This window comes from Musa acuminata, chromosome BXJ1-3 (assembly GCF_036884655.1).
Source record: "Musa acuminata AAA Group cultivar baxijiao chromosome BXJ1-3, Cavendish_Baxijiao_AAA, whole genome shotgun sequence".
NCBI classification, from domain to species: Eukaryota; Viridiplantae; Streptophyta; class Magnoliopsida; order Zingiberales; family Musaceae; genus Musa; species Musa acuminata.
The window spans coordinates 10,270,480-10,293,482 of record NC_088329.1 but is presented as its reverse complement, the minus strand read 5'-3'; the positions used below and the strand labels follow the sequence as shown (position 1 = coordinate 10,293,482).

Below are 23,003 nucleotides of genomic sequence, written 5' to 3'. Positions count from 1 at the left end.
GTTAGATTCTCCTTTGGCATGGAGTTACAAATTGTCACTACAAACGTTTCCCAACTTTCTAGTAAAGAGCTTAGAAGTAATAATCATTGTATTTCATCATCTATATTCATTTTCATAGCAACTAACTTATTTGTAAGACTCTGAAATAGGCTTATATGCTCAACAATATTACCACTATCTTTATACTTCAAATTTATAAGCGTAGAGAAATTTTATTTCCTATTGTCTTTTTTGCAAAGAGATTTTCTAACCATTGCCAAATAATATCAACTCTGTTTTCATCAGAAATATGCTCATGCAAATTTATATCCATCCATCTTCTAATATAGGCAATAACTTTTCTATATTGAACTTCTCATTCTTCATCGTCCATAGTAGAAGGTTTATCTTTAACCTTGATAGGCTTATATAAATCTTTACAATAAAGTAGATCTTCCATGATACGCCTCCAAGTGGAATAGTTTGATGAGTTCAATTTAATCATACCATCTAACTGTTCCATTTCAATCACACAAGTAAAAACTAGCATCAAATAACCTGTTGCTCTGATACCACTTATTGGGAAAAACTTGTTAAAGCGAAATAATTATTTTCCCTCTTTGTATATCAAAATGGGTTCCTCGTCAAAATACCAACATGATATCAAAATACTAATATCAACAAAAAAAATAGTAGAGCAATAAATCAATAACATAGTGAGACCAAATCTTTTAACGTGAAAAATCCAATACGAGAAAAACTACGGGACCATAATCCACCTCAAACTTTCACTATCAATAGTAATGATAACAGGTTTACAGTAAATCTGAGAATTCTAAGTCTCACAAATTAAGTATAACAGGAAAGTATCTCAGAGAGAGTAAATCAACACCGTTAGAATTATAGAGCTTACCGTAAGAATTTTTTTATATAAAATTTAGGTTAAAACTTTAAATAAAATTTAGGTTAAAACTGACTATGAAAACTCAAAAACACTGTGGCTCGCTCACCCTTTGTCGAGCTATATCTCTTTTGTAATGATTTGAACTATATCTATTTTGCATTTCAATTAATGATTTGCACTTAAAGGTCCAATTGTCCAAGCTGGACCCAACAAATTGAACCAAGGATGATCGAGTATATGGTTCACAACATCAATTTGTCGATCAAAGAATGAGTCATGAAAGAGAAACACAACTATGATGAGAAAAATAAGATCTCAAGACGAAGAACGGGTACACCCTCCGTTAAATTTCAGTGGAGTATGTTGCTGCATGAAGAATTACATTAAATATGCAGCATATTCTATCTTTTCTCTCTCTACCTCAGTTCAACTGATATTTAATCTTTTCTGTTTCGACAGACCAATCGATAATTGATTCCTCAAGCTCTTCTTTTCCTTTTTCCTGCACATTTATAATCTCTTCAAGCTCTTCTTCCTTGCATCTGTCTTCCTCTTATCCGTCTGCACTTTTGCAGCGACTATGCCTTCCTTCTTTGGAATTGCGTGCGCTCCAGCAGCTCCTTCCGCAGGAGGGGGAAGGACATTCTGATCTTGACCCTTCGGTCCTGGAATCTTGGAAGGTGGAGTTGATGGCGCGGAAAGCAGAGGCATTTTACCACCGGAAACCATGTTCGACTGATCCACATTCAGAGCCGTCGTGGATTCGGAGATGCCTGCCTGGCACTTGGGTTTAGGTTTAAGTGCATGAATTACCGTGTACAACCTGCATTGATGATCATATAAGGAGCCCATTTTCTCTCGAGGCAAAAGGAGATCATACTCGTACATATTTGTCTACCACATTGCGGATGCAAAAGATAATTTTGAATTGCAGCCGAGGTGCCCACTCAATTAGTAGACAAAGCATAGGGGAGAGTGGGAACGAAAAAGAACTTTACCTTGCATGCCTTGCATACTCGTCATAATTTTCAAGAAGCATCTTGCCTGCCTGTTCATTCAGGGCAGACTCAGGGAATGGCTCTATCAGCAGGCATCTGATAACCTGTCATGCAAAATTAACAGGCAATGAACTTGATTAGCCCGAGAGAACTTTTTCTTTTTGTTGCCTCTTCAAGAATTCATTAAATGATCATTTCATATTAGCACAAGACCATAAGAGGTACCCCGATTAAAAAAAAAGATGTCATCGGTGACGATGATACCTAGTTGCTCATGGAAAACGAAAAACAACAACAAGGTCTTAACCCAGTAGGTTAGTGCCATGATAATGCGCTCAAGAGTGTGAAGGAAAAAAAAGACAAGAATCGTTGGTTGTCATGACCCCTAAAAGATACTGGCCTATGAGTTGGCATTTTACGTAGGTGGAAACATTTGAACTTACAAGTAGAACATGTCTTAGTCCAAGACTCGGATTCCAATCCTTCTTCAGTGTGTTGACACAGATTTCTCCATTCGTTGCAATATTTGGATGAAATATTTTGGTCAGGAAGTAACCTGTGGAAAACAGAAGAATGTTAATACTTAGCAAGTATTCAACCCGAACCAAGTATTTTTGGAGATGGAAAAAAGAAGAAAAAGACACTGCAGCTTAGTCTTTAGTGGATTACCCTTCGGTGGCAACTGAGGAAAGTCATGAGATAATAGCAGCTTCATGCGGAATACACCATTCTCATACGGTGTTCCAGCTGCAAAAAATATGTAGCATAAACTTGTCAAGAATTAGATGCATTGTTCAAGTGAAATAACACTGTATTTTCACAATCACCTACCAGGACCCTCAATATCAGCAAAAATAGTAGAAAAGTCATCATCATTTAGGACCACTTTTATTCCTTCTGGAGGTGTTTCATCTAGGTTCTTCAGTTCCTTTGCTAGTTGTTTGATGACATTTGGTGGAAGATTCTCATTTGTTGCCTGCTCACAGTAACAAACATGCAAGCAGCAGTGACTTCATCACAAGAACGTATTAACAAAAAAAATAGTCTCGAAAATTTAAAACTGAAACTGTATTTACCATTGTTGGAGAAGAAGCCTTCACAGTGAAAACTATGTAGGGATCTTTTTTTCCTCACTTCGAAGTATACTAGCACCCAGTTTATTCTTTATCCAGGCAGTGTTTGTGACTTCAACTCAGATGCAGTTCCAGAATTATATTATGACCAAAATATTCAAATTTGCGAAAGACAAACCTGCAGAAACACTCTATAAGCATTAACTTGACTACTCTTATGAACATACAGAGATTATTCTTCTTATGATACAGCAGGCATTTAGCAGGAAATGATGTATGGTCTTGAGCTGAAGCAGTTTTTCATAACAACTTACGATCAAAATTAAATGGCAAAAAAACACTCTTCACATTGTTTCTTGCTAGACATAAATCCAACTAATTTTATAAGAGCCACAAACTGAAATTCTTCCAGAAAACATCCACAGCTTCTGATACTAGATACTATTTAGACTACCAGTACTAGCAAGATTTTTTGTAGACTCATCAAATTGGGCTATGTTGCAGAACCCTTAATTTCAACAAACAAGAATGCAAGACCAATCCATTCTCTTATTTATGTGGAAGAGCTATAAAATTATAAAACTCATTCTCTATATGTCATACTGCTGCCTTGACTTCTCAATGAAACATCAGAGACACAATGTTGCAGGAAGCAACAACATTGTCTATGCAAATTTACAGTATCCAACAGTTCTTCTGGAAATTATCATTTTTAGCGGTTCTGAAAGTACCAGTATTTCTTTTCCAAATAATGCTTTCAACTGAATCTGTGATAACCAACATCAAACTGACTACTCAATCTTGAACCACGAGATTACCAGAGCTCACCCCATATTCCAAAGTAATTAACAGCCAAATCTTTGTATAACAAAAAGGGTCAAAATGTCCTAAATTTTAAAACACAGTATGAGCCCCAATTTCCGATGAGGTCTGCCAAGTGCATTTTCATGACTAGCGCGAGAAAATCATGATCCTCCGAAGCACAAGAGAAAAGAAAATATGTACCCACAAAGGAACCTTATATTAGAAAGTTGAATGCTTATGCCTTCAAGTGCTTCAAACTTGAGAAAATATCTCAACAATTAGTTAAATGAAAGATTCAGCAATAACTAGCAAATCAAGATTTAATTCTAACTGGTCTACGTTTTACTATAGTTTCTTTAACATGCACAAAACTTCTATGCAATTTCCAAACAGATATAAGGGCATTTACCATTAGCCTCCTTCACAGACACTTCACTTGATCAAATAAATGATTAAGCCAGTCATCTCATCGAAAATCTTTCCCTCCCAAGAACAGCATTCCACGTTTTCCTACGGTCTTCAAACCCTTTACTGCGAAATACAACAATCCAGATACTTCTTGGGAGTCTGAATAGCCTAACTAAATAAAGCCCTAATTTGCTGTGAGATCCATCTGTCTGAACTACCCCAGTTTAAGACAAGTAATCCAAAGACAAGCGCCTAACTTGCTCGTGATACAAGAAACAAAAACCATCAATCGAGGAAGGTATCGCCCTGAATCACAAAGAACCAAAAAGAAACCCAAATCATAACGAGCATCGCACCTTCCACGTACGCATCATAATAAGAACCGCAAGATTGTCGCTTTGGTCACTGAAAAGGGGAAAAAATCCATCAAGAAAGCTTTTCTTTTTGGGGCGTACCGACAACAAGAATGGACATATCGTTCTTCAAATCGCACATGAAAGGGTAGAGACATGATGGAGAGTCAGACTCAGAATGCTTAGAGTAACAATTAGAGGAGAAGGAGACGAGATCGCTCACCCGAGGGGATCGAAGTTGGGGTTTCTTGAGACCAAGAATGCTAAAGATCCCGAATCGAAAGACGTTTGGATGAGGTAATACGTGGCCCCATCGCTGGTGGCACATTTATTCGGTGTGGATGTGTCGGCGTCGGACATCGGATCTGATCTCCTCCTCTATGACAATACTACCCCTTACTCTTACCTATATACTACCCCTACTCTTACAATATTCTTTCTATTGACTATAATACCCTTATTTTGTGATGTGATCGCTCGTAGATAGCAGTGAAAGGTCGATAAATTGAAAGAAGAAGGGTGGTTTTATCGTCATAGAAATCGATTGACGAGAATAACCTTCGCGATGGACCGTTGGGGCGCGTTCTTGGCTAGCCGTTCACAATTTTCTTTTCTGGATTTGGAAATTTTTCGTGATGCTGTTTGACTTCGGACTAGTCAACGTGTAGATTCAAACTGCCATAAATAGGAATTTGTTCAATTTTTTTTCCGACTTACCATTTTTTGTCTGTAATACTTAACCAAGTGTGAGTTGTTCATCATCTAATAATCCCTGTATTTTTATTTTCCTCTTCAACCAAGTGATAATAAAAAATATGACAATAGTCTCTACTAATCAAGACTATCATACATCTTATTTTTATCATTTTTTATTCAAAAAATTATTTTCTAAGGTATTTAGAGTATCTATTAAAAATTGACCATTAAAAAGGTTTCATCGGTTATGTTTTTGATACAAAATTTTTTATATATATTGATGATGAGATTCGCTAAGTAGGAGTTTTCACATCAAAATTTTTTATATATATTATATATATATATATATATTTAGAAAATAATAAGTTTTATAAAAAAAATTTATTTTTTTTTACTTTATTCTCTTTTCATTTATTTTCGTAAAGTATTTTTTATTTTTTTAAAATATATAATTATCTTTTCATCCCATCGTGATCACGTTGGAGGTCGATGTGATCGTCTCGAGAATAAAATAAAATAAAAAGTATTTTATAAAAAAATAAAGATTTTTTCTTTTTTTTTAAAAAAAAAATGTCTTGAAAAAAAGGATATCATATTAGATAATAAAATTAAAGTGCCACATCCCACTCACTCCCAATGTGATGGTCTCTTTATCATCGTCCTATGACTGTGACACCAACGCATTGCCCTCCCCATCTCACGCCCTTTTGGCACGGCCGTCGGCGATGGCTTACGAGGCGCCATGCAAAGCTTGCAGGCAAATCTTAAATTTATAATTGAATTTACGCAGCCATTGATGACTCACTTTGGATCCACCCTCGCTCGGTATCATTTTGATTACCGAGCACGCAACATTTTATGATGGCACCGTCATCACGTTAGCAATTAATTGATAGGACACTGTCACATATAATAATAATATGTTGCAAAGATGCTTCACGTCTGGAGTAGGTAATTAGCTGAAGTTGATAGGACACTGTCTTCACACAAGCAGAACTTGCAATGTCATATACGTGTCTCGCTCATCTTTCTCTATGTTAGCTGAATGGTATGGTGTTCGGTCAACCTTCTCGGAGCAACAAGTGTGGGAAGTCTCCCAGGAAAGCAAAAGAAGACATCTTGACAACCAGCACCTCGTTGGCCTCGTGAAGGCCTAGTGTAGTTTCCGTGAATCCAGCTTCGTCTTCCGACGACGAAGCTTTTGGACGGGGGAGAGATGACTCAGGCCTGTGAGCACAAGTATTTTGATCAGAATATTGATGATGTTTCTTGTATGATTATACGTGCATGTACGTGTATATAGACAGACATCCAAGGGGACAGGCGTCATCATCCCTGCGGATGTACCATGCATGCGTTGGAAGTTCGCTCCTGTAATAATGGCCGCGGTGGGGAGGAGGAGGAGGAGGAGGAGGCAGCGTGTGATGCTCGTGTCCGAGTGTCATATTCTGAGGACGCATCACTTTGGGTCCCAACTCCGCTGGATCCTATGTCGCAAAGGTTGGACGTCGACAAGGCTCTTTCGGTAAGAAATCGACATGCTATTTCTTATCGCCTTCCGCTCCTTTTGCCTTTTTGACTTCTTTCCCTTCCTTCACGGTAAAACATTCTCCCTAGTAATGTCATGTCACTCCGGTGAAGAACGGTGCGTTTGCTTTGCACTATATAAAGTGAAGCAAACGAAGCGGACTTGCTCCGGTAAAGAACCGAGGTTTGTGAGATCTTTCCGCTTGCTAACGCTGCCGCTGCCGACGAGGTACGGCCTCCATCTTTCTCCTCCCGCATGATATATATATATATATATATATATATATATATATATATATATATATATATATACCATCGACGCCTGCTACTCCTCTGTTGTACTGCGTATGTGGCCGATCTATATTTCCATGATTTAAAAGTAGATAAATGTTGTTATTTGGAGGCAATATTTTCTTATCCTATAATAACCCATTTGGGTCTTTTAAAATAAATTATCAAAATCAAATAATCTATGCACTTTTAGATTAATCAAAATAACATGATCCATGCATCGGACCCTCTTTCCAAAGGTTGATGTATCAAATCGTCTTTGAGAGTTTAAAACCTCAATTAATATATTTCAGTAGTAGGTATTAGTTAATTAGTAAAGGCCATAATAGTTTATCGCAAGGTGATCAATTATCGTCTTCGTCACTTATCATTTATTAAAAAATATATGAGTGATTTTTTTTAAAAAATATATCTTCTTGTTTAATGTCCTCATTTTTAGTTTCCTTATTTAGCTCTCATTTTTCTTTGATATCCTAAATGCCCTTTGAAATCATTTGTTGCTTCGACCTCATATAGACGTTTTTCCTTATTATGATCACTTTAGTCTCACCTTGATAAAGAGATCATTGCATAGTAGCGATGGCATGTCGCTCTCATTGAGAATTATCTTTTTGTTGTAATTATTATCAAGGGCGAAGGAAATGAGAGCCTAAGCGGCATGAACCCTGTGAGGGATCGAATGATAGTGGTGTAGTTTTAGACCTAATTAGCAATGATGTGGTCAATGATAGTGGTGAATCTTTATACCTAATTAGCAACGATGTGGTCAATGATAGTGGTGAAGCTTTATACCTAATTAGCAATGATGTTGTCAATGCTAACGATCGGACGGGGGCCAATTGTGATAATGCATAGGAGGAAACGATCATGGTAGCAAAACATGGGCAAGAGCACGCTTAAGGGTGTTAGTGGTTGACGCTAAAACATAATGTTAAAACCGATCATAAGAGACACGAAGACGATAAAATCTCGTAACGAAATGAAGGTGGTGAGGTGGAGATGACCGTGATAGTTAAAAAAGTAATAGAGTAAAGATAATCATGGAAGTACGAAACGAAAGAACAAAGGTAATCCATTAACGATAAGAAGAGACATTTAAGATATTAGAAGTAACGAGGCTACCAAATGAGAAATTTAAAAATAGGGGCAGGAAAAAAAAAAGATAAGTCACCTAAATAACATAAAATTTATTTTTTCAATAAATTAAATTTAGAGATTGGAATTAAATTAAACAAATGTAATGTGGCGAGTCCATCACTAACCGCTCTAACCGGTTGATCGGCATCACCTAAAGAACATAATGTGCTCCTCTGTTGGTCGCAGGCTCGACGAAGCAGAGGTTGGGGACGCCGCAGCAGTCTCCACCTCACTCTCCTCAACTTCTCCGGCCAGTCACCGGCATCGAGGCAGTGGAAGCCAAGAAAAGATACATATCCACGTAAAATAAACAACAGAGAAAAAGGAGGCGAGGAAGCGGCCGGAAATCCCCTTCGGTGCTTTTACTAGTGGCTGACGGTATCCGACATGACAAGTATAAAGACAAAGCCTCCACTACCGTACTGCTTTTCTGCTCGCTTCTTGTTCTTGAGATCTCTCTCTCTCACTCGAGACCCTCGCTTCTTTGTCTGTTAACAGCCCGGCGTCATCTATCCGGCGGCAGCATGACCCCCTCGCCCACCCCGCACGTCCGGCAGCGGGACGAGGAGCGCGGCAGCGCCGATGACGGCAGCGGCTCGCCCGGCGATTGGTTCGACATCCCTCCCAAGAACGCGCCGGTGGAGCGCCTCAGGCGGTGGAGGGTACGCTTCTCTCGCCCTACAGCCCGCGTTCTCGATGGTCCTTTTAAGTCTCCGTTTGCCGCACGGAGTTGGCACGCCATGACTAAGAGAGCTTCAAGATTGTTAGTTCGTAAATGCTATGAGAAATTATTGAAATGGGGATATCAGCAGCCAAGAAAGTACATAGAAAGAAATGGCAGATTTGTTGTGCACGAATTGAGGTGAAAAGAAATCCCTGGTTTTCCAATTTTCTATATGTCTTAACAATCTAAGAATCCAAGTGCATTATCAGGTAGGCACCTTGAAAGTTTAGAGGTTGGAAGGAGCAACCAAGGGAAATGACAGCTAAAACTTAAAGACACCCTTGAATGAAAAGGTGAAACAACCAAATGATAAATTAGACAAGATGTATAAGTATTCCTTATCTGATATTAATTCTTTAAGCAATTTGGTACCCATAATCGTTGAAACCCAAGCAATTTGGTCTTCAACCTATATAACTTATAATGTTGATGTTGTTCAGTAGTTCTAACACATAAACATGGACTTAAATAGCATACAATGACTGCTATTTACCATTCTACCCTGTACTGTTATGTGATCAACTGATTGTACCAAGTAATACAAACACTTTTGTTTCTTTTTTTGTATACTTTTCTTAGCAGCACCATGGTATGGCATACTGTATTGATCTCTGACAGTGGCCTGATACTGGACTAGTATATGATACAGAACAGTTTTTAGATTTGCACACAAGCACCCTAATTAATCTACATATTAAACTATTATGTGAAGTGAACGCTTACTGCAGTTATAGATATTGTTGAAGAAAACTTTACTGTAGATTCTTTTTTGTGTGTGCTACCATAATGCTGTGATTATGTATAACTTGTTCCTTTAACTGATTGTGGTTTTGATTTTATTTTGATTTTAACAGCAAGCAGCACTAGTGCTGAACGCTTCTCGTAGGTTTAGATATACGTTGGACTTGAAGAAGGAAGAAGAAAAGGAGCAGGCGAGGAGTAGGATCCGCGCACATGCTCAAGTCATTCGGGTATAGCTTTGGCTGTATTTAGGCTTAGTTCTTGCATAAATAAGCTTTTCCCATATGCTAATTGACTTTTGACTTATCAGGCAGCACTTCTGTTTAAAGCAGCAGTGGAGAGGGCGAAACCAGGTACTTTTGCCGCAATCCGTTTGTAACATCTTTGCTTTACAACCAGTTAAAAGATAGTATGTGGTTTACATGGATTTTCCTTGACTATAGTATTGTTCCGATTATCAATTTGTGCTTCAGAAAAAAAACACACTCTTGAATGTATGCCTTTGACTATGTTTCTTTTACCTCAAATTTATCAGGGAATCTCTTCTTTTTTGTCCATGAATTTTGCTAGTTCTGGTTGTTATTTTTTGTATCTGATACATTGGAATTTGGATTTTCCAAGTTTCTGATCATTTTTTATATTTTAAATTTATATTTAGTTTTTTCATCTATTTTTCGAAGTGTTCTCATTTCTGCTGATCAGATATCCTTTTTTCATCTGTAATACAGGTACTCCCACTATACCAGTACTTCCTTCTTGTGGTTTTGGAATTGGAGAGGAACAGCTTACTAAAATGACGAGGGATCATGATTTCTCTGCTCTACAAAATTATGGGGAGGTAGGTAAACCTTTTGAATTGTTTTTTGTTGATGTGTACCTTTTTCTTCGATAATTCATCATTTGGCTATTGCTTTAGGTCAAAGGTCTCTCCAATTTGCTAAACACAGATTTAGATAGAGGAATAAGTGCAGATGATGTTGACATATTGCATAGGAGGAACATGTTTGGGGCAAACACTTATCCTCAAAAAAAAGGAAGGAGTTTTTGGGTAAGTTGTGTTCTGATCAATCAACTGATTGCATGAGTCTTCCAAGCCTTTGTATTTATTTCTATATTTACCTTTTTCCTTTAGGTTTTCCTTTGGGAAGCTTGCCAAGACTTAACTCTTGTCATGCTTATGGTAGCAGCGGTATTATCATTGGTCCTGGGTATAAAGACAGAGGTAAGATTGACTTTGTCATATGCGGAGCTGGTAGTTTGGAGGTTTCCCCTAAGTTTTCATCCACTAATATAGTATCTGAATAAAGCCTTTCTTTGCATACTTCTTTCCTCGGTTATTTTTGTTACAATTTTTTGCTGCTATGGTATGGCACCATGAACTATAATATAGCCTGGTCTAAATTCACTCAAGTACCAACTTCAGCAGGAAGATATAAACTCTAGATATTAGGTGTCAATCTAAAGAAATATGCATTAGTTGCCCTTTCTTCTGCTTAAACCTGTTTTAGTAGGTCTTAGTATACTAATTGCACTTAAAAGAATTTCTGATGAGTATACATTAATGAACATATGTGGGTTGAGTTTGTTTGTCACTCATTTATTTATGTTCTATTTATGACACTTAATTCAGGGTATTAAAGAAGGTTGGTATGATGGTGGTAGCATTGCCTTTGCTGTTATTCTTGTTATCGTGGTAACAGGTAAATCCTTGCACTTTTAGATAATTTTTTGTCTTATTTGTTTGGTCTGGTCGTATTCATGGATTACTGTTTTCTACCATGTGTCGATTGCTTATTAACATGGCATAGTATCATGCTGTGTATTGGTCAGTATGCTGCTTCACTAGCCAGCACTTATCGAAAATTGCCTTAGCCATGGGTTGTCACTGCTGGTACGGCTAAGACAGCATGTCTTGCTACCTTTCTAGCAAGACACATGTCAATCGCCATGCCAACCGGCTTAGCGATCTTTGACGGTAAATAGCTAGCAGTAAGGCTGCCGCAAAAAATTACATGTCATAATCTTCTAAGGTTGCAGCTTGTTCATATATTTTCTTATATACATGTTTGTAAGGCAATGATTTTCTAGATTCTATCTGTTCTTTTAAGACAAAAGTAGTTTGTTTTTTGTAACGATGGTGTTTTTTTTTTTTTTTGGACAACAGCATCTATTGGCATCTCTTAAGCTTTTTTTTTTCTTTTGCATTCTTTCATCTTCTCTAGCTGTCAGTGACTATAGACAGTCACTACAATTCCAGAATCTCAATGAGGAGAAGCGAAACATACAATTAGAGGTTAGTTGGTTTTACTGTACAGTAAAAATGTTCAGGATTTTTTTTCCTTTTCATCTACTTTAATGTTTTACTGCATGATTTCAGGTGACTAGGAGCAGTAGAAGAATTAAAGTGTCCATTTTTGATCTTGTAGTTGGTGATGTTGTTCCTCTCAAGATTGGTGATCAGGTAGCCATGCAGCAATTACTCCTCTTTTCGTCATGTTTTTCCTTCATCTTCATTGTTAAAGGGCATTATGAATGCCTATTAGGTCCCTGCTGATGGGGTTCTAATAACTGGTCATTCTCTTGCTATTGATGAGTCAAGTATGACAGGGGAAAGCAAAATTGTAAGTATCTCCGTATTGTCTTCATTGTGACGATCATTCAATTGTAGCATGCAAAACCTCCTGTTCCATATATCATTTTGTTCCAAGCTTTTTGAAGTTATCCAAATTCATAGAGAAGGTATTATATTCTTTTTGTTGTCAAAAGAATGTTCCCGTAGGACTTCACAAAAGTAAAACATTATAAGCTCAATGCCCAACTCCCAAAACAGAGACAAGCAATTGATATAATATAGTAAGAAATCATTCAAAGTTAGATTTTTTGGCTTATAATTTTGATATATAAATGTATTGCCACTTTTTTTACACTTTTGGATATTTCAATATAACTTTCTTGAAAAGCTTAACATGTACAATTTTAAAAATTATTGAATGTATTTACCTTTTTATTTTGTTTGGGATGGTTCCTCAATGTTTTAGCTTGTTAGAATATTTCAATGCTCTGTTGCAGGTCCTCAAAGATAAAAAAACTCCATTTTTGATGTCTGGATGCAAGGTTGCTGATGGTTATGGTACTATGTTGGTATGTATTTTCTGTGCTGGCACCTTCCTTTTGGATTTTTCATCTCTTTTCTGATCACTATATTGTCTATGATGAGTTATTGTTGGTGCTACATGATAAAAATCACATAACTTGTACTTTCTGTGCTTTTAGAAACATAACTTGTTTCAACTAACTTCAACAACTACATACCTAAAGATAAACAGATGCATAAATTGTCAAATGGCTTCTTAAATTAACGAGTTACTGCAACACAGTTTACCTTCTGGCTTATATGAAGATGCATTTATGAAGGGACAGATAAGCCTCTTGATGAATCTCAAGTTTTTCCCTTCTTGTTCCCACTTGATAACAGGGCACCTTATTTTATTTCCTCTTCCATCGATTTATATGCCAAAATCAAATTTTGAGTCACAGAATGGGTAGCTTTTATATAGATTGAAATCCTGATTGGTGGTCTTTCATAGACAGACACCTGAAAAAGGTTCTGATATATTCTTGAGTATCTTAGGTGGCATCAACACTAAAGGGAGATAAATGGACAAGTAGGAGAGAAAATTTTGATAAGTGAAATAGATACTTGTTGCGACTTTTGAGAACGAAGTGTCTCAGAAGTTATGTTAATCTTTTTGTAACAAGCCTCATTAAGTCCTAAAGGTTCAATATCACTGTCACCATTTCAGTTCATATTTAGATCATTAACCTGAGTTATGGAGATGCCTAATGATACATGACCAGCACACAGGTAGATGAGCTTTTAATCTTTTATTGACTGGTAATAATAAACTTGTGTTGGGAAATTTTTGAACTCATAATATTTCAACTGTGGTCGATATATCTAAGTAGTCAAATTCAACATATATCAGAATTTTATAACATTAACATGGTACCCGCAGTATGATCTTATTCATATTGCATTCAGGTAACTGCAGTTGGGATAAATACTGAATGGGGTTTGTTAATGGCCAGTATTTCAGAGAATGCTGGTGAAGAAACTCCACTGCAGGTTTTCTTTCCTAAAGTATTTTATATCCTGTTTTCTTGTCATTCAAAACTGTGATTTTTTATTGTTTAATGTTGTTTATTTGTGAATAGGTACGCTTGAATGGAGTAGCTACTTTCATTGGCATGGTAGGGCTAACCATAGCTGCTGCCGTTCTTGTGGTCCTATTAGCCAGGCAAGAAGACAGTTTATTCTCTGTTTGCCTACAATATTTTCAAATTCTTATAAAGTGTGTTGGGAACTTTTCAGATACTTTACTGGACATACAAAAAACCCTGATGGATCAGTTCAATTTATAAAGGGACAAACGGGTACAAAGACTGCTATAAATGGAGTCATTAAGATCTTGACGGTTGCAGTATGTTTAAATATTACCACCTTTTATTTAAACCCCTTTTGTTTTTCCCTCCTCTCCTTTTCTTCATTTCTTTGCTTTCATGAGCTATATTATCCTTTTCGATTGAACTTGAGTAGGTGATAATTGTGGTTGTTGCGGTACCCGAAGGGCTTCCTTTGGCTGTTACGTTGACGTAAATATGCATAACCTTATTTCATCTTACATAAAAAGAGCTTGTATTTTCTGCATTCTATATTTTTCTTATTTCTTTAAACATATCAGTCTGGCTTACTCAATGCGAAAGATGATGGCAGACAAGGCTTTGGTAAGTGTTTGTGTTATGTTGTATTGCAATTTTTTTATTGTTCTCTAAATAATTCTAAGGTGACAATTCACAGGTGCGTAGGCTTTCAGCATGTGAAACTATGGGTTCAGCTACAACTATTTGCAGTGACAAGACTGGAACCTTGACCTTGAATCAGGTCTGTTAATTTTATCATGGATTCAGTCTTTCCATTTGTGGCAGTGGTGATTGCACATAGTGATTAAGGTAGTATGTGCTTTTCAATTCTGAAAATAATTTTAACTTCTTAGATGACTGTTGTTGAGGCATATGTTAGTGGAAGGAAGATAAATCCTCCAGATAATGCTGAATTGTTATCTTCCACCGCATCGTCTCTTCTAATTGAGGGAATTGCTCAGAATACTACCGGCAGTGTTTTTAAGGCAGAGGTAAACTTCACTGTCTTAGTATGATGAAGTGTATTGTCCTTATTTGTGTGCTCAGACTTTCAAAATGGAGTTTTATATTGAGATTCATTAGTGTCAAATTATGTTTTTTTTGTTTTCCTTGTCATTATTTGATGTCATTTGACTTGTGGATATTAACTGAAAGTAGAAGGATACTGCTATGAAGGTCTTGCTGAAATATTTGCTGTCATTTAGGTGACTAGCTGAAGGGATAAAGAAGCAGGGCAAAATTGAGATCTCAGATCTTATTATGAATACTGGAACCTAAGTAAATTTGTAGATTTGAGGTGGCAAATAAAGGAACAAGCAATAAATTTTCAAGGTGACTAGCGAATTTTAATGTATTAGGTTCCTGGTGTGGGAACCTTGCAGGAAAGACAAGCAGTACCAATTATATCAGTATTGGAAATTGATGGCGGGTCTTTAGCTGCATGATTTCTCTCTCGATGAATTTTGTTGGTACATAAATAGATTAAGGATAGTCTTTGGTAAGGATTGCTTGTTGTTTAAAATCAACTTAGCAAGTGGAACCCTACTATCTAATGGCTTAGAACAAGTACAGGAGGCTAAAGTAAACATAATTGATTCTGATGGTGAAGAGGGTACAGGAGCAAATTCTTCTGTCAAATCTGATGAATAATGGAAACTAATTGGTTCAGGTGTTCTTGTATTGTCGGCATTCCTTTTGCAGACATGGGAGTGCTAGGGAGTCCCCCTATTATTTGTTATGATTGTTATATATACATGTATATTTAAATTCACACCGTGCAGAATTTATTCCTCAAGTTGTTGCTTTGTTGTGCCAGAAAAATATTGAACTTTTTGCCCTTAAATTTCTCTCATTTTGCAGTAATATTGCTTTCTTTATTCTGATGAATGCGAATGATCACCTGAGTTGGAAGGTATTGGCACATACTGTCAGTGTACTTTTGCACGGGAAGTTCTTGACTTCTTGTATTTATTTTTATGAAGATAAAGAGAACATTTTAGGGGAAAAATGCTAGGAAAATATACAATAGTTAATATACAGTTTCAGAGAGGTTTTTTTGTGGGTGGTAACACAAGGTGAACCAATATATTTTAGGCATCTTGATGACTGAGAGAGGAAGATTGAGTGGGATATCATTTTTAGATGAACCTCATAATTTATATTTGTTGTGAATAGCTTACTTTTTGTTGGAGGGTGGCATTCCTTTCTTAAGCTTCTTTGTCCTTAAGCTATCTTCCGCAATTCTATAACTTTATAGATACCAACTTTTTCCTAGAAAATTAGATGTTTGGTCTCTTTATGGGCTTTTTCTGACACTTCTGTTGGATATTGTAACATTTTGATGAAAAAATTGCTTTATAACATGCAAGTTTCCAATTGATAGACTGGAGCTTTTGAGGTCACTGGCTCACCCACGGAAAAGGCCATCCTATCTTGGGGTGTTAAGGTATCTTAATAAGTGTATCTGCTGTCACTTTTGGCTTTAGATTTTTTTTTATCGTTTGTTGACTTGTTGCTCATCATCGAAAGCTGGGAATGACGTTCAATGATGCAAGATCAGAATCTTCGATTATTCATGTCTTTCCTTTCAACTCTGATAAGAAACGAGGTGGTGTAGCGGTGCATCAGGTATTGATGGTTATCACCAATACAAATGTGGAATTGGTAATACACCTGTTAAATGTGATTTATGATTTCTTCTCTTTATACCAGAAAGCCTGAGACGTTTTCTCTCTCTTTTTGTATGGATTTGTCTGTTTTGTTTGGTTTGCAAATATTTTGAATAGTTTTGAGGAAAGTATTTTAAATATCAGATGGACCAAGGTTTTTTTCTTTTCACGCAATCATATATGTTAAGAGTTAGGACTTAGGAGACTAACAAATAAGTGAATAACAATTATATGCTATATGTTCACTGGCCTTCATACTCATCACAGGCAGGTGATGACATTCATGTCCACTGGAAAGGTGCTGCTGAGATTGTCCTGGCCTCGTGTACCAGTTGGCTTGATGCGAATGGCTCCAAGCAACCATTGACAGCAAATAAGGTTAGACTAAAGTTCTGGCCTCTTACAAGTGAAGCAGATTCTGACTCATCCTGTCATTACAGGTTACTGGATTCAAGAAATTAATTGAAGACATGGCAGCAGCTAGCCTTCGTTGCGTTGCTTTTGCATACAGGTTTTATGATTTGGAGAGAGTCCGAAATGAGGAACAGAGAGAGAGCTGGCAGTTGCCTGAGGATGACTTGGTTCTGCTTGCCATTGTGGGGATTAAGGTGCTTGTTGTGAATTGCAAGTGACAGTAATTTAGATATCCTGGAAGATGCCACTTGCTGATGTTAGCAAATACCTGTAGATAATTTTTTGTCATTTATTTAGGTTATATGCTTATATAGAAGGGCGAAGTATAAATAAATACAAAAATAATTTTTAAAATGAACCAGAGACATAATAACATGGAATGCCTAACATGAGTAATGATCTTTTATGTGGTCTTGAAATTCTGTATAAATGTCATGTGATTTTCTTCTTTTTTTTTCTTTTTTTGTTTGTTTCTCTCTGGTATGTCTCACATTGACAACATTCTTCTGGAGCCTTTCAATGGTGGTTGTAGGCCATCCAGTAAATAATGCATCCCTTGTATCATCCTCATCCAAATTTTATTCCAAATGAAGACCTCTGCTAATTAATGAGCCGGTTATATTCATGTCCTGACTCTATAGTGAATCAATTGGTGATTGTGACAAAGCTACTATTCATTTACCCTCTCACAATCATTATATCCTGAGTCTTAGCATATTGCAGCAGTAATACATCTTGGATGACAGAGAATCTGATGACAAGCATTTACCTCTCATCTCATTTATTTTTATAGAAACTGATTATAACCTCCTTTGTTCTTTTAATTTGATGACTTCAGGATCCTTGTCGACCTGGTGTAAAAGAGGCTGTAGACTTGTGTACTCATGCGGGTGTCAAGGTACTTCCAATGATCCTTTTGATGGCTTAATGCAATTTAATCAAGGTTTAAGGGTGGCATGATATGCTCATGCCAGTCTGCTATTGACATGGTATACAAGGGCGTGCATCACACTTTGTGATTTCTAATACCAGGCGCAAACTTAGTGCTGGCTCTATAACTGGTGCTTCCTGCCATTTTTGACCTTAGTGGATATCAGTCATAATATCATATTGGTTTCTTATGATAATGGGTTTTATATGTAACTGACATTTGACTGGGTAGCTCTTTGCACTGACAGCATTTGGTCTTCTTCTTAATGATCTTATCTAAATTAACTATGAAGATAGTCTTTAATCATCCAGAATGGATGTGATCGTATTAGAAAAAGCCTGGTTTTGACATCAAATTGTCATGCTTGGGTGTGGTTAACTTGAAGTTGCTGTTCATGATGACAGGTTCGCATGGTCACCGGAGATAACCTTCAGACTGCCAAAGCCATAGCCTTAGAGTGTGCGATACTTGAGGATGCCAATGCACGAGAGCCAACTATTATCGAGGGAAAAACATTTCGCACCAAGACTGATGCAGAAAGAGATGCAATTGCTGAGAAAATAACTGTAAGTTGAAAATATCCTTTCTTTATATTCATGACAATCTGCTTTAGTTTTCTCAGAGATGATAGAAGTAACAAAATAGATAAATTGTTTTATTAGACCTTTCAAAATAGGATTCATTGTTAACAATATAAGGCATTAATTAACATTTTTATTGTTATGTCACTTGATATGTAAATGGAGTACATAGCAGATATCACAATAGTTTATTTTGCAATTCTTGATGTTTTTTCAATGTAGTTATTATATTATTTTTAAGATGCTTCCTAGATCCTAATACACGTTACTGTCCTTCTATGCCTTTCTTGTAATTTCTTGCTAGTGTGCCTTTGTTTTTCTACATTTTTTTTCGTTTGATAGAAACAATATGATTCTTACCCAACTTATTCCGATGTTAAAATTATTTACTTTCTATTCTATTTTTCACATTTCATGAGCCTTTTCTTTGATTGTTGACTTGGCAAATGTGTGATGCTAGATGTGTGCTAATACACTGGATTTGTTAAAAACTTTAAGGATTTTCTGCTTTAGTTATGTAGGATGTTTTCTGAAATTGTATATAAATATAATTTTTTATAAAAAATTCACCAGAAGCGGTTTGGTCATTAAAAACAACTATTTGTTAGTATATTCTTCTATGCTTATTTATATAAAGCACATCTTTTCGTATTGTGACTGTTTTGTGCTGCCAACCATGACTTCCAAGTCCTAAGATGTTTATGCTTTATGTATTATGGTTATTATATGAAAATAACTAAGAATGTGAATTTTTTTAGCATGTATCTCACTTTTAACTTTTACTACTAAACTAGAACTGTAGAACTCATACTGTAATCTAATGATCATAAGATGTGTTAATCTTCTCAATCTTTACTAGGTTTTTTCATTAGTTATGCTGCAATATCTCGGTTATTTTTTCTCCTTAAATCATTCCCTGGTCTATTTCAGTTCCCAATGGTGCTTTGAAGTTGATTTAGTGTGCCTCTCAATGCTGTTTCTTCTGGGCATGCACCTTTACTATCATTACATGACCTGTAGAATGGATATTTATTTAAATGTCCTTGTGTAGGTGATGGGGAGGTCTTCCCCCAGTGACAAGCTGCTGCTTGTTCAAGCATTAAGGAGAAGAGGTCATGTGGTTGCTGTAACTGGTGATGGCACCAATGATGCCCCTGCATTGCATGAGGTCTGCATTTGTCTTTGAGGTGCTGAGGTTGTCTTAAATGACCACTGATTTTCTCGATAATTTTGGTGTTCAGGCAGATATTGGTCTTTCTATGGGCATTCAAGGTACAGAGGTAGCTAAAGAGAGCTCAGATATCATTATTCTTGATGACAATTTTGCATCAGTTGTAAAGGTACTTGTGGTTAATCTTGACAGCAAGGCGAAATCAAGAGAAGTTCTGCTTCAACTTATGTTGAAGCTTACGTTATCCCATTTTAATCATTTTTTTTTCACCTTCTCCTTTTCTTTCACCCGTTCTAGGTTGTCCGTTGGGGCCGCTCTGTGTATGCAAATATCCAGAAATTTATCCAGTTCCAGCTCACTGTCAATGTTGCAGCAATTGTTATTAATGTCATTGCTGCTGTCTCCTCCGGCAATGTTCCCTTGAATGCTGTCCAGGTTGGCTAATTTTCGGCTTCTTGCATTTAGATTGTTTAAATAATGCAAAGTGCATGGTCAATTAAAATTAACCAAAATAATGCCAACTTGTGTAGGGCATTTAAGCTTCTAATTTGATATAAAAAAATGTTGCCATTTAGTTGCAAGTTTTACTATTGTTAAAACGAGAGACAATTCTGACTTATATTGCAATTCCTACTTTTTCACCTTTTTTCCCCTAAAAGTTTGATTGAGTCGGATTCCATCTTCCTTAGTGTTGTCATTATTACAGACAGCATAACTGCTTATTTTGCCTAAACAGCTACTGTGGGTCAACCTCATCATGGACACACTTGGAGCGCTGGCATTGGCAACAGAACAACCAACAGACCACCTAATGGATAGACCTCCAGTGGGGCGGTGGTCAGCATTATCTTTTTAATCTGCACAACACTTGGTTCTCTATATGTCTATCGTAAATAGTATTTGTTTTATTTCTCGTTTCTATCCATCTGTTCATGAATTCATGCTTTGGTTTTTCTTAGATGGAAACTTTTTAGGATGATGCTGCTAACTTGGCGCATATCAGTTTGGTACTTTGGTTTGTAAGAAGGATGTGAATTTATATTCACATGAATGCATATAACAATTTTCTACAAGGTAGGTGACATGCAAGATGGCTGCGGCTAGCATGACACCAATATTCAGGGTGGTTCACAACCTAAGAGCACCTTTAAAACAACTAAATTTAAAATTTGTGAAGGTAAATAGGTAAAAGCAAACAAAGCAAGGATAGAATTTCATGCTTGTTAAGGATTTACAGTAACTGTGTAAGACGTAGAGATGTGTGATCTGATTGGATGAAAGCATGATAGAGAATGAAGTTCAAATTATTTTTATCCGTTTATTCTTAATTTGTTGATTGAATCCTTTATCATATTTCCACTGCCACTGCTACAGATTTTGTGACCGCTATTCTTCATTCAAATTTATCTTTGATTTTTTACTCCTAATTATCAGATATTGCTTATTTATTCACTTCTACTAAAGATTATTTCTTTCTCTTCCAAGTTGTAGTTTAGCTTATTAATACTATTCAGTATTCACACATATTTATAAATTTAATTCACTTGAAACACTCTACCATGATTTTGTGAAATTCTTCAAATTCTTGTTCTCTTCTTGATAGTCATATTTGCTGTGGCTGTCATCATGCTCAACTTACTTTGTTTATGCTATTTCATGTACCAAATATTATTTTTATTTCTGAATCTTCCACCTGTTTCTCAGGGAACCTCTTATTACAAATGTCATGTGGAGAAATCTCATATTTCAGGTGATGGATGTTCACTTATATTGATTTTTATCTAATACTTGCACATTTCTTCCAAGTAGATCCTTACATTTGTTTTTATGTGATTAATTGCAGGCTTTGTATCAAGTCACAATTCTTCTTGTGCTTAACTTTGGTGGCAGAAGTATTCTGGATTTGAAGAACGACAACCGTGCGCATGCAGACCAAGTGAAAAACACATTGATATTTAATACCTTTGTCCTATGTCAGGTAAATTAGTTCAGACTTCTTATGCAGTTTGACGATGTATATTGTCAACCAAACATGAAATGCCAAATTCATTTCTATCTATTCAAACATTGGTTGGTGTATCTCTAGTTCAAATGATTGGAATTCTCCTTTCAGATATTCAATGAGTTCAATGCTCGAAAACCAGATGAATTCAATGTATTCAGCGGAGTCACTAGAAATCAATTCTTTATGGGAATAGTAGGCATAACCATTGTGCTTCAGGTAATTTGGGTATCAAAAACATTTTGGAGTCGTACATCCAGAGTGCTTCTGTATATATGTTTATATAATGTCATCTGCTGAGTAATGAGTTTTCTTTGGTAGGTTTTGATCATCGAGTTTCTTGGGAAGTTTACTTCTACTGTCAGGCTCAGTTGGAAATTGTGGCTAGTTTCAATTGCGATTGCGTTTGTAAGGTAAGTTGCGCTTATGCCGGAGACCAAGTTTAGTTCCTTTTGTTTGTAGCTCAGACGTAATTTTCTTTCACATGGAGATTGGTCCAATTCATAATGCCAAGCTCGCTATTGCTTTTCCTCTGTGCTATGTTTTCTGGTACAATCCGCGGTGTAGTAGTTTATCTATCCAGAAAGTTTTTATGGAAGACATGATGCCTAATGATTTCTGTACTCATCTACTTCTCAGTTGGCCTTTGGCACTCGTCGGAAAGCTTCTTCCTGTACCCACGACACCTCTGCGGGAGTATTTTGGCCGATGCTTTCGGCGTAGTAGGAAAGAAGGTAAACAAACACGTGTCTGTCAGTACCATACGTTGGCTTTCCCCACGGCTGACCCATGATCTTTGTGTCGGTCTTGCAGATGATGCGGGCTCCGGTGCTCGCCCTCCGATGAATGGTTCGTAGGTGTAACTGTGTCTTCTTCGCCATTGTCAAGATTCTCAGGTATATATATATACATACATATATATATATATATATATGCACACACCATAAAGGAGGATAATGTTGATTATTGTGTAGTCTGTGCTTTGGGATGGGTGGTTATGCCATCGTTGTAGTTGGACATTATGATTGTCATCTTTGGTGTCAGGACGACTCAGTCAATCTCAAGCTGTTAGATATCGGGTTGATATTTTAGAAGTCCGAGTGTTATCCTTGCTATGTATTACATATATATATGTAATACATATATATATACATATATACATATATATATATATACATATATATATATACATATATACATATTTATTCAGTGGTTCTTTCTTCAAGTTTCAAAGATTTGGTTACATATATATATATATATATATATGTATATATATATATATATATGTATATATATATATATATATATGTATATATATATATATATGTATATATATATATATGTATATATGTATATATATATATATATATATATATTTATATATGTATATATGTATATAT

At 36.3% G+C, this 23,003-nt stretch overlaps 2 protein-coding genes across 11 annotated transcripts; one reads left to right on the top strand and one right to left on the bottom strand.

Annotated features, from left to right (window-relative positions):
• Positions 1 to 1,182: 1,182 nt before the first annotated feature.
• Positions 1,183 to 4,871, bottom strand: LOC135582045 (ubiquitin-conjugating enzyme E2 22-like). 8 transcript variants are annotated; one of them, XM_065124830.1, is made up of 9 exons: positions 4,743 to 4,819; positions 4,523 to 4,646; positions 4,168 to 4,289; positions 2,958 to 3,132; positions 2,713 to 2,857; positions 2,551 to 2,628; positions 2,325 to 2,437; positions 1,882 to 1,985; positions 1,183 to 1,706 (listed from the first exon to the last, which is right to left on the bottom strand). In XM_065124830.1, the coding sequence occupies exons 4-9, from the start codon at positions 2,958 to 2,960 to the stop codon at positions 1,394 to 1,396; spliced, it is 756 nt and encodes a 251-aa protein (XP_064980902.1). In that variant the 5' UTR covers positions 2,961 to 3,132; positions 4,168 to 4,289; positions 4,523 to 4,646; positions 4,743 to 4,819; the 3' UTR covers positions 1,183 to 1,393. The 8 variants fall into 8 exon arrangements, with proteins under 8 accessions (XP_064980902.1, XP_064980883.1, XP_064980940.1 ...); XM_065124811.1 differs by lacking the exon at positions 4,168 to 4,289; XM_065124868.1 differs by lacking the exon at positions 4,168 to 4,289 and having other exon boundaries at positions 4,523 to 4,571; positions 4,743 to 4,802.
• A 3,489-nt stretch (positions 4,872 to 8,360) lies between these two features.
• On the top strand, positions 8,361 to 22,687 carry LOC135622711 (calcium-transporting ATPase 5, plasma membrane-type-like). 3 transcript variants are annotated; one of them, XM_065124782.1, is made up of 35 exons: positions 8,361 to 8,564; positions 8,669 to 8,832; positions 9,749 to 9,865; positions 9,946 to 9,988; positions 10,364 to 10,473; positions 10,552 to 10,683; positions 10,768 to 10,857; positions 11,266 to 11,335; positions 11,858 to 11,928; positions 12,013 to 12,096; positions 12,179 to 12,256; positions 12,705 to 12,776; positions 13,678 to 13,761; positions 13,851 to 13,933; positions 14,008 to 14,116; positions 14,233 to 14,288; positions 14,378 to 14,420; positions 14,494 to 14,577; positions 14,690 to 14,827; positions 16,219 to 16,281; positions 16,365 to 16,463; positions 16,772 to 16,882; positions 16,945 to 17,112; positions 17,757 to 17,816; positions 18,254 to 18,415; positions 19,482 to 19,598; positions 19,672 to 19,770; positions 19,899 to 20,036; positions 20,338 to 20,438; positions 21,306 to 21,351; positions 21,445 to 21,579; positions 21,715 to 21,822; positions 21,925 to 22,016; positions 22,243 to 22,337; positions 22,417 to 22,687. In XM_065124782.1, the coding sequence occupies exons 1-35, from the start codon at positions 8,558 to 8,560 to the stop codon at positions 22,458 to 22,460; spliced, it is 3,273 nt and encodes a 1,090-aa protein (XP_064980854.1). In that variant the 5' UTR covers positions 8,361 to 8,557; the 3' UTR covers positions 22,461 to 22,687. The 3 variants fall into 3 exon arrangements, with proteins under 3 accessions (XP_064980854.1, XP_064980863.1, XP_064980871.1); XM_065124791.1 differs by lacking the exon at positions 12,179 to 12,256 and having other exon boundaries at positions 8,425 to 8,564; XM_065124799.1 differs by lacking the exons at positions 8,361 to 8,564; positions 8,669 to 8,832 and adding an exon at positions 8,841 to 9,032.
• The last annotated feature ends 316 nt before the right edge of the window (positions 22,688 to 23,003 follow it).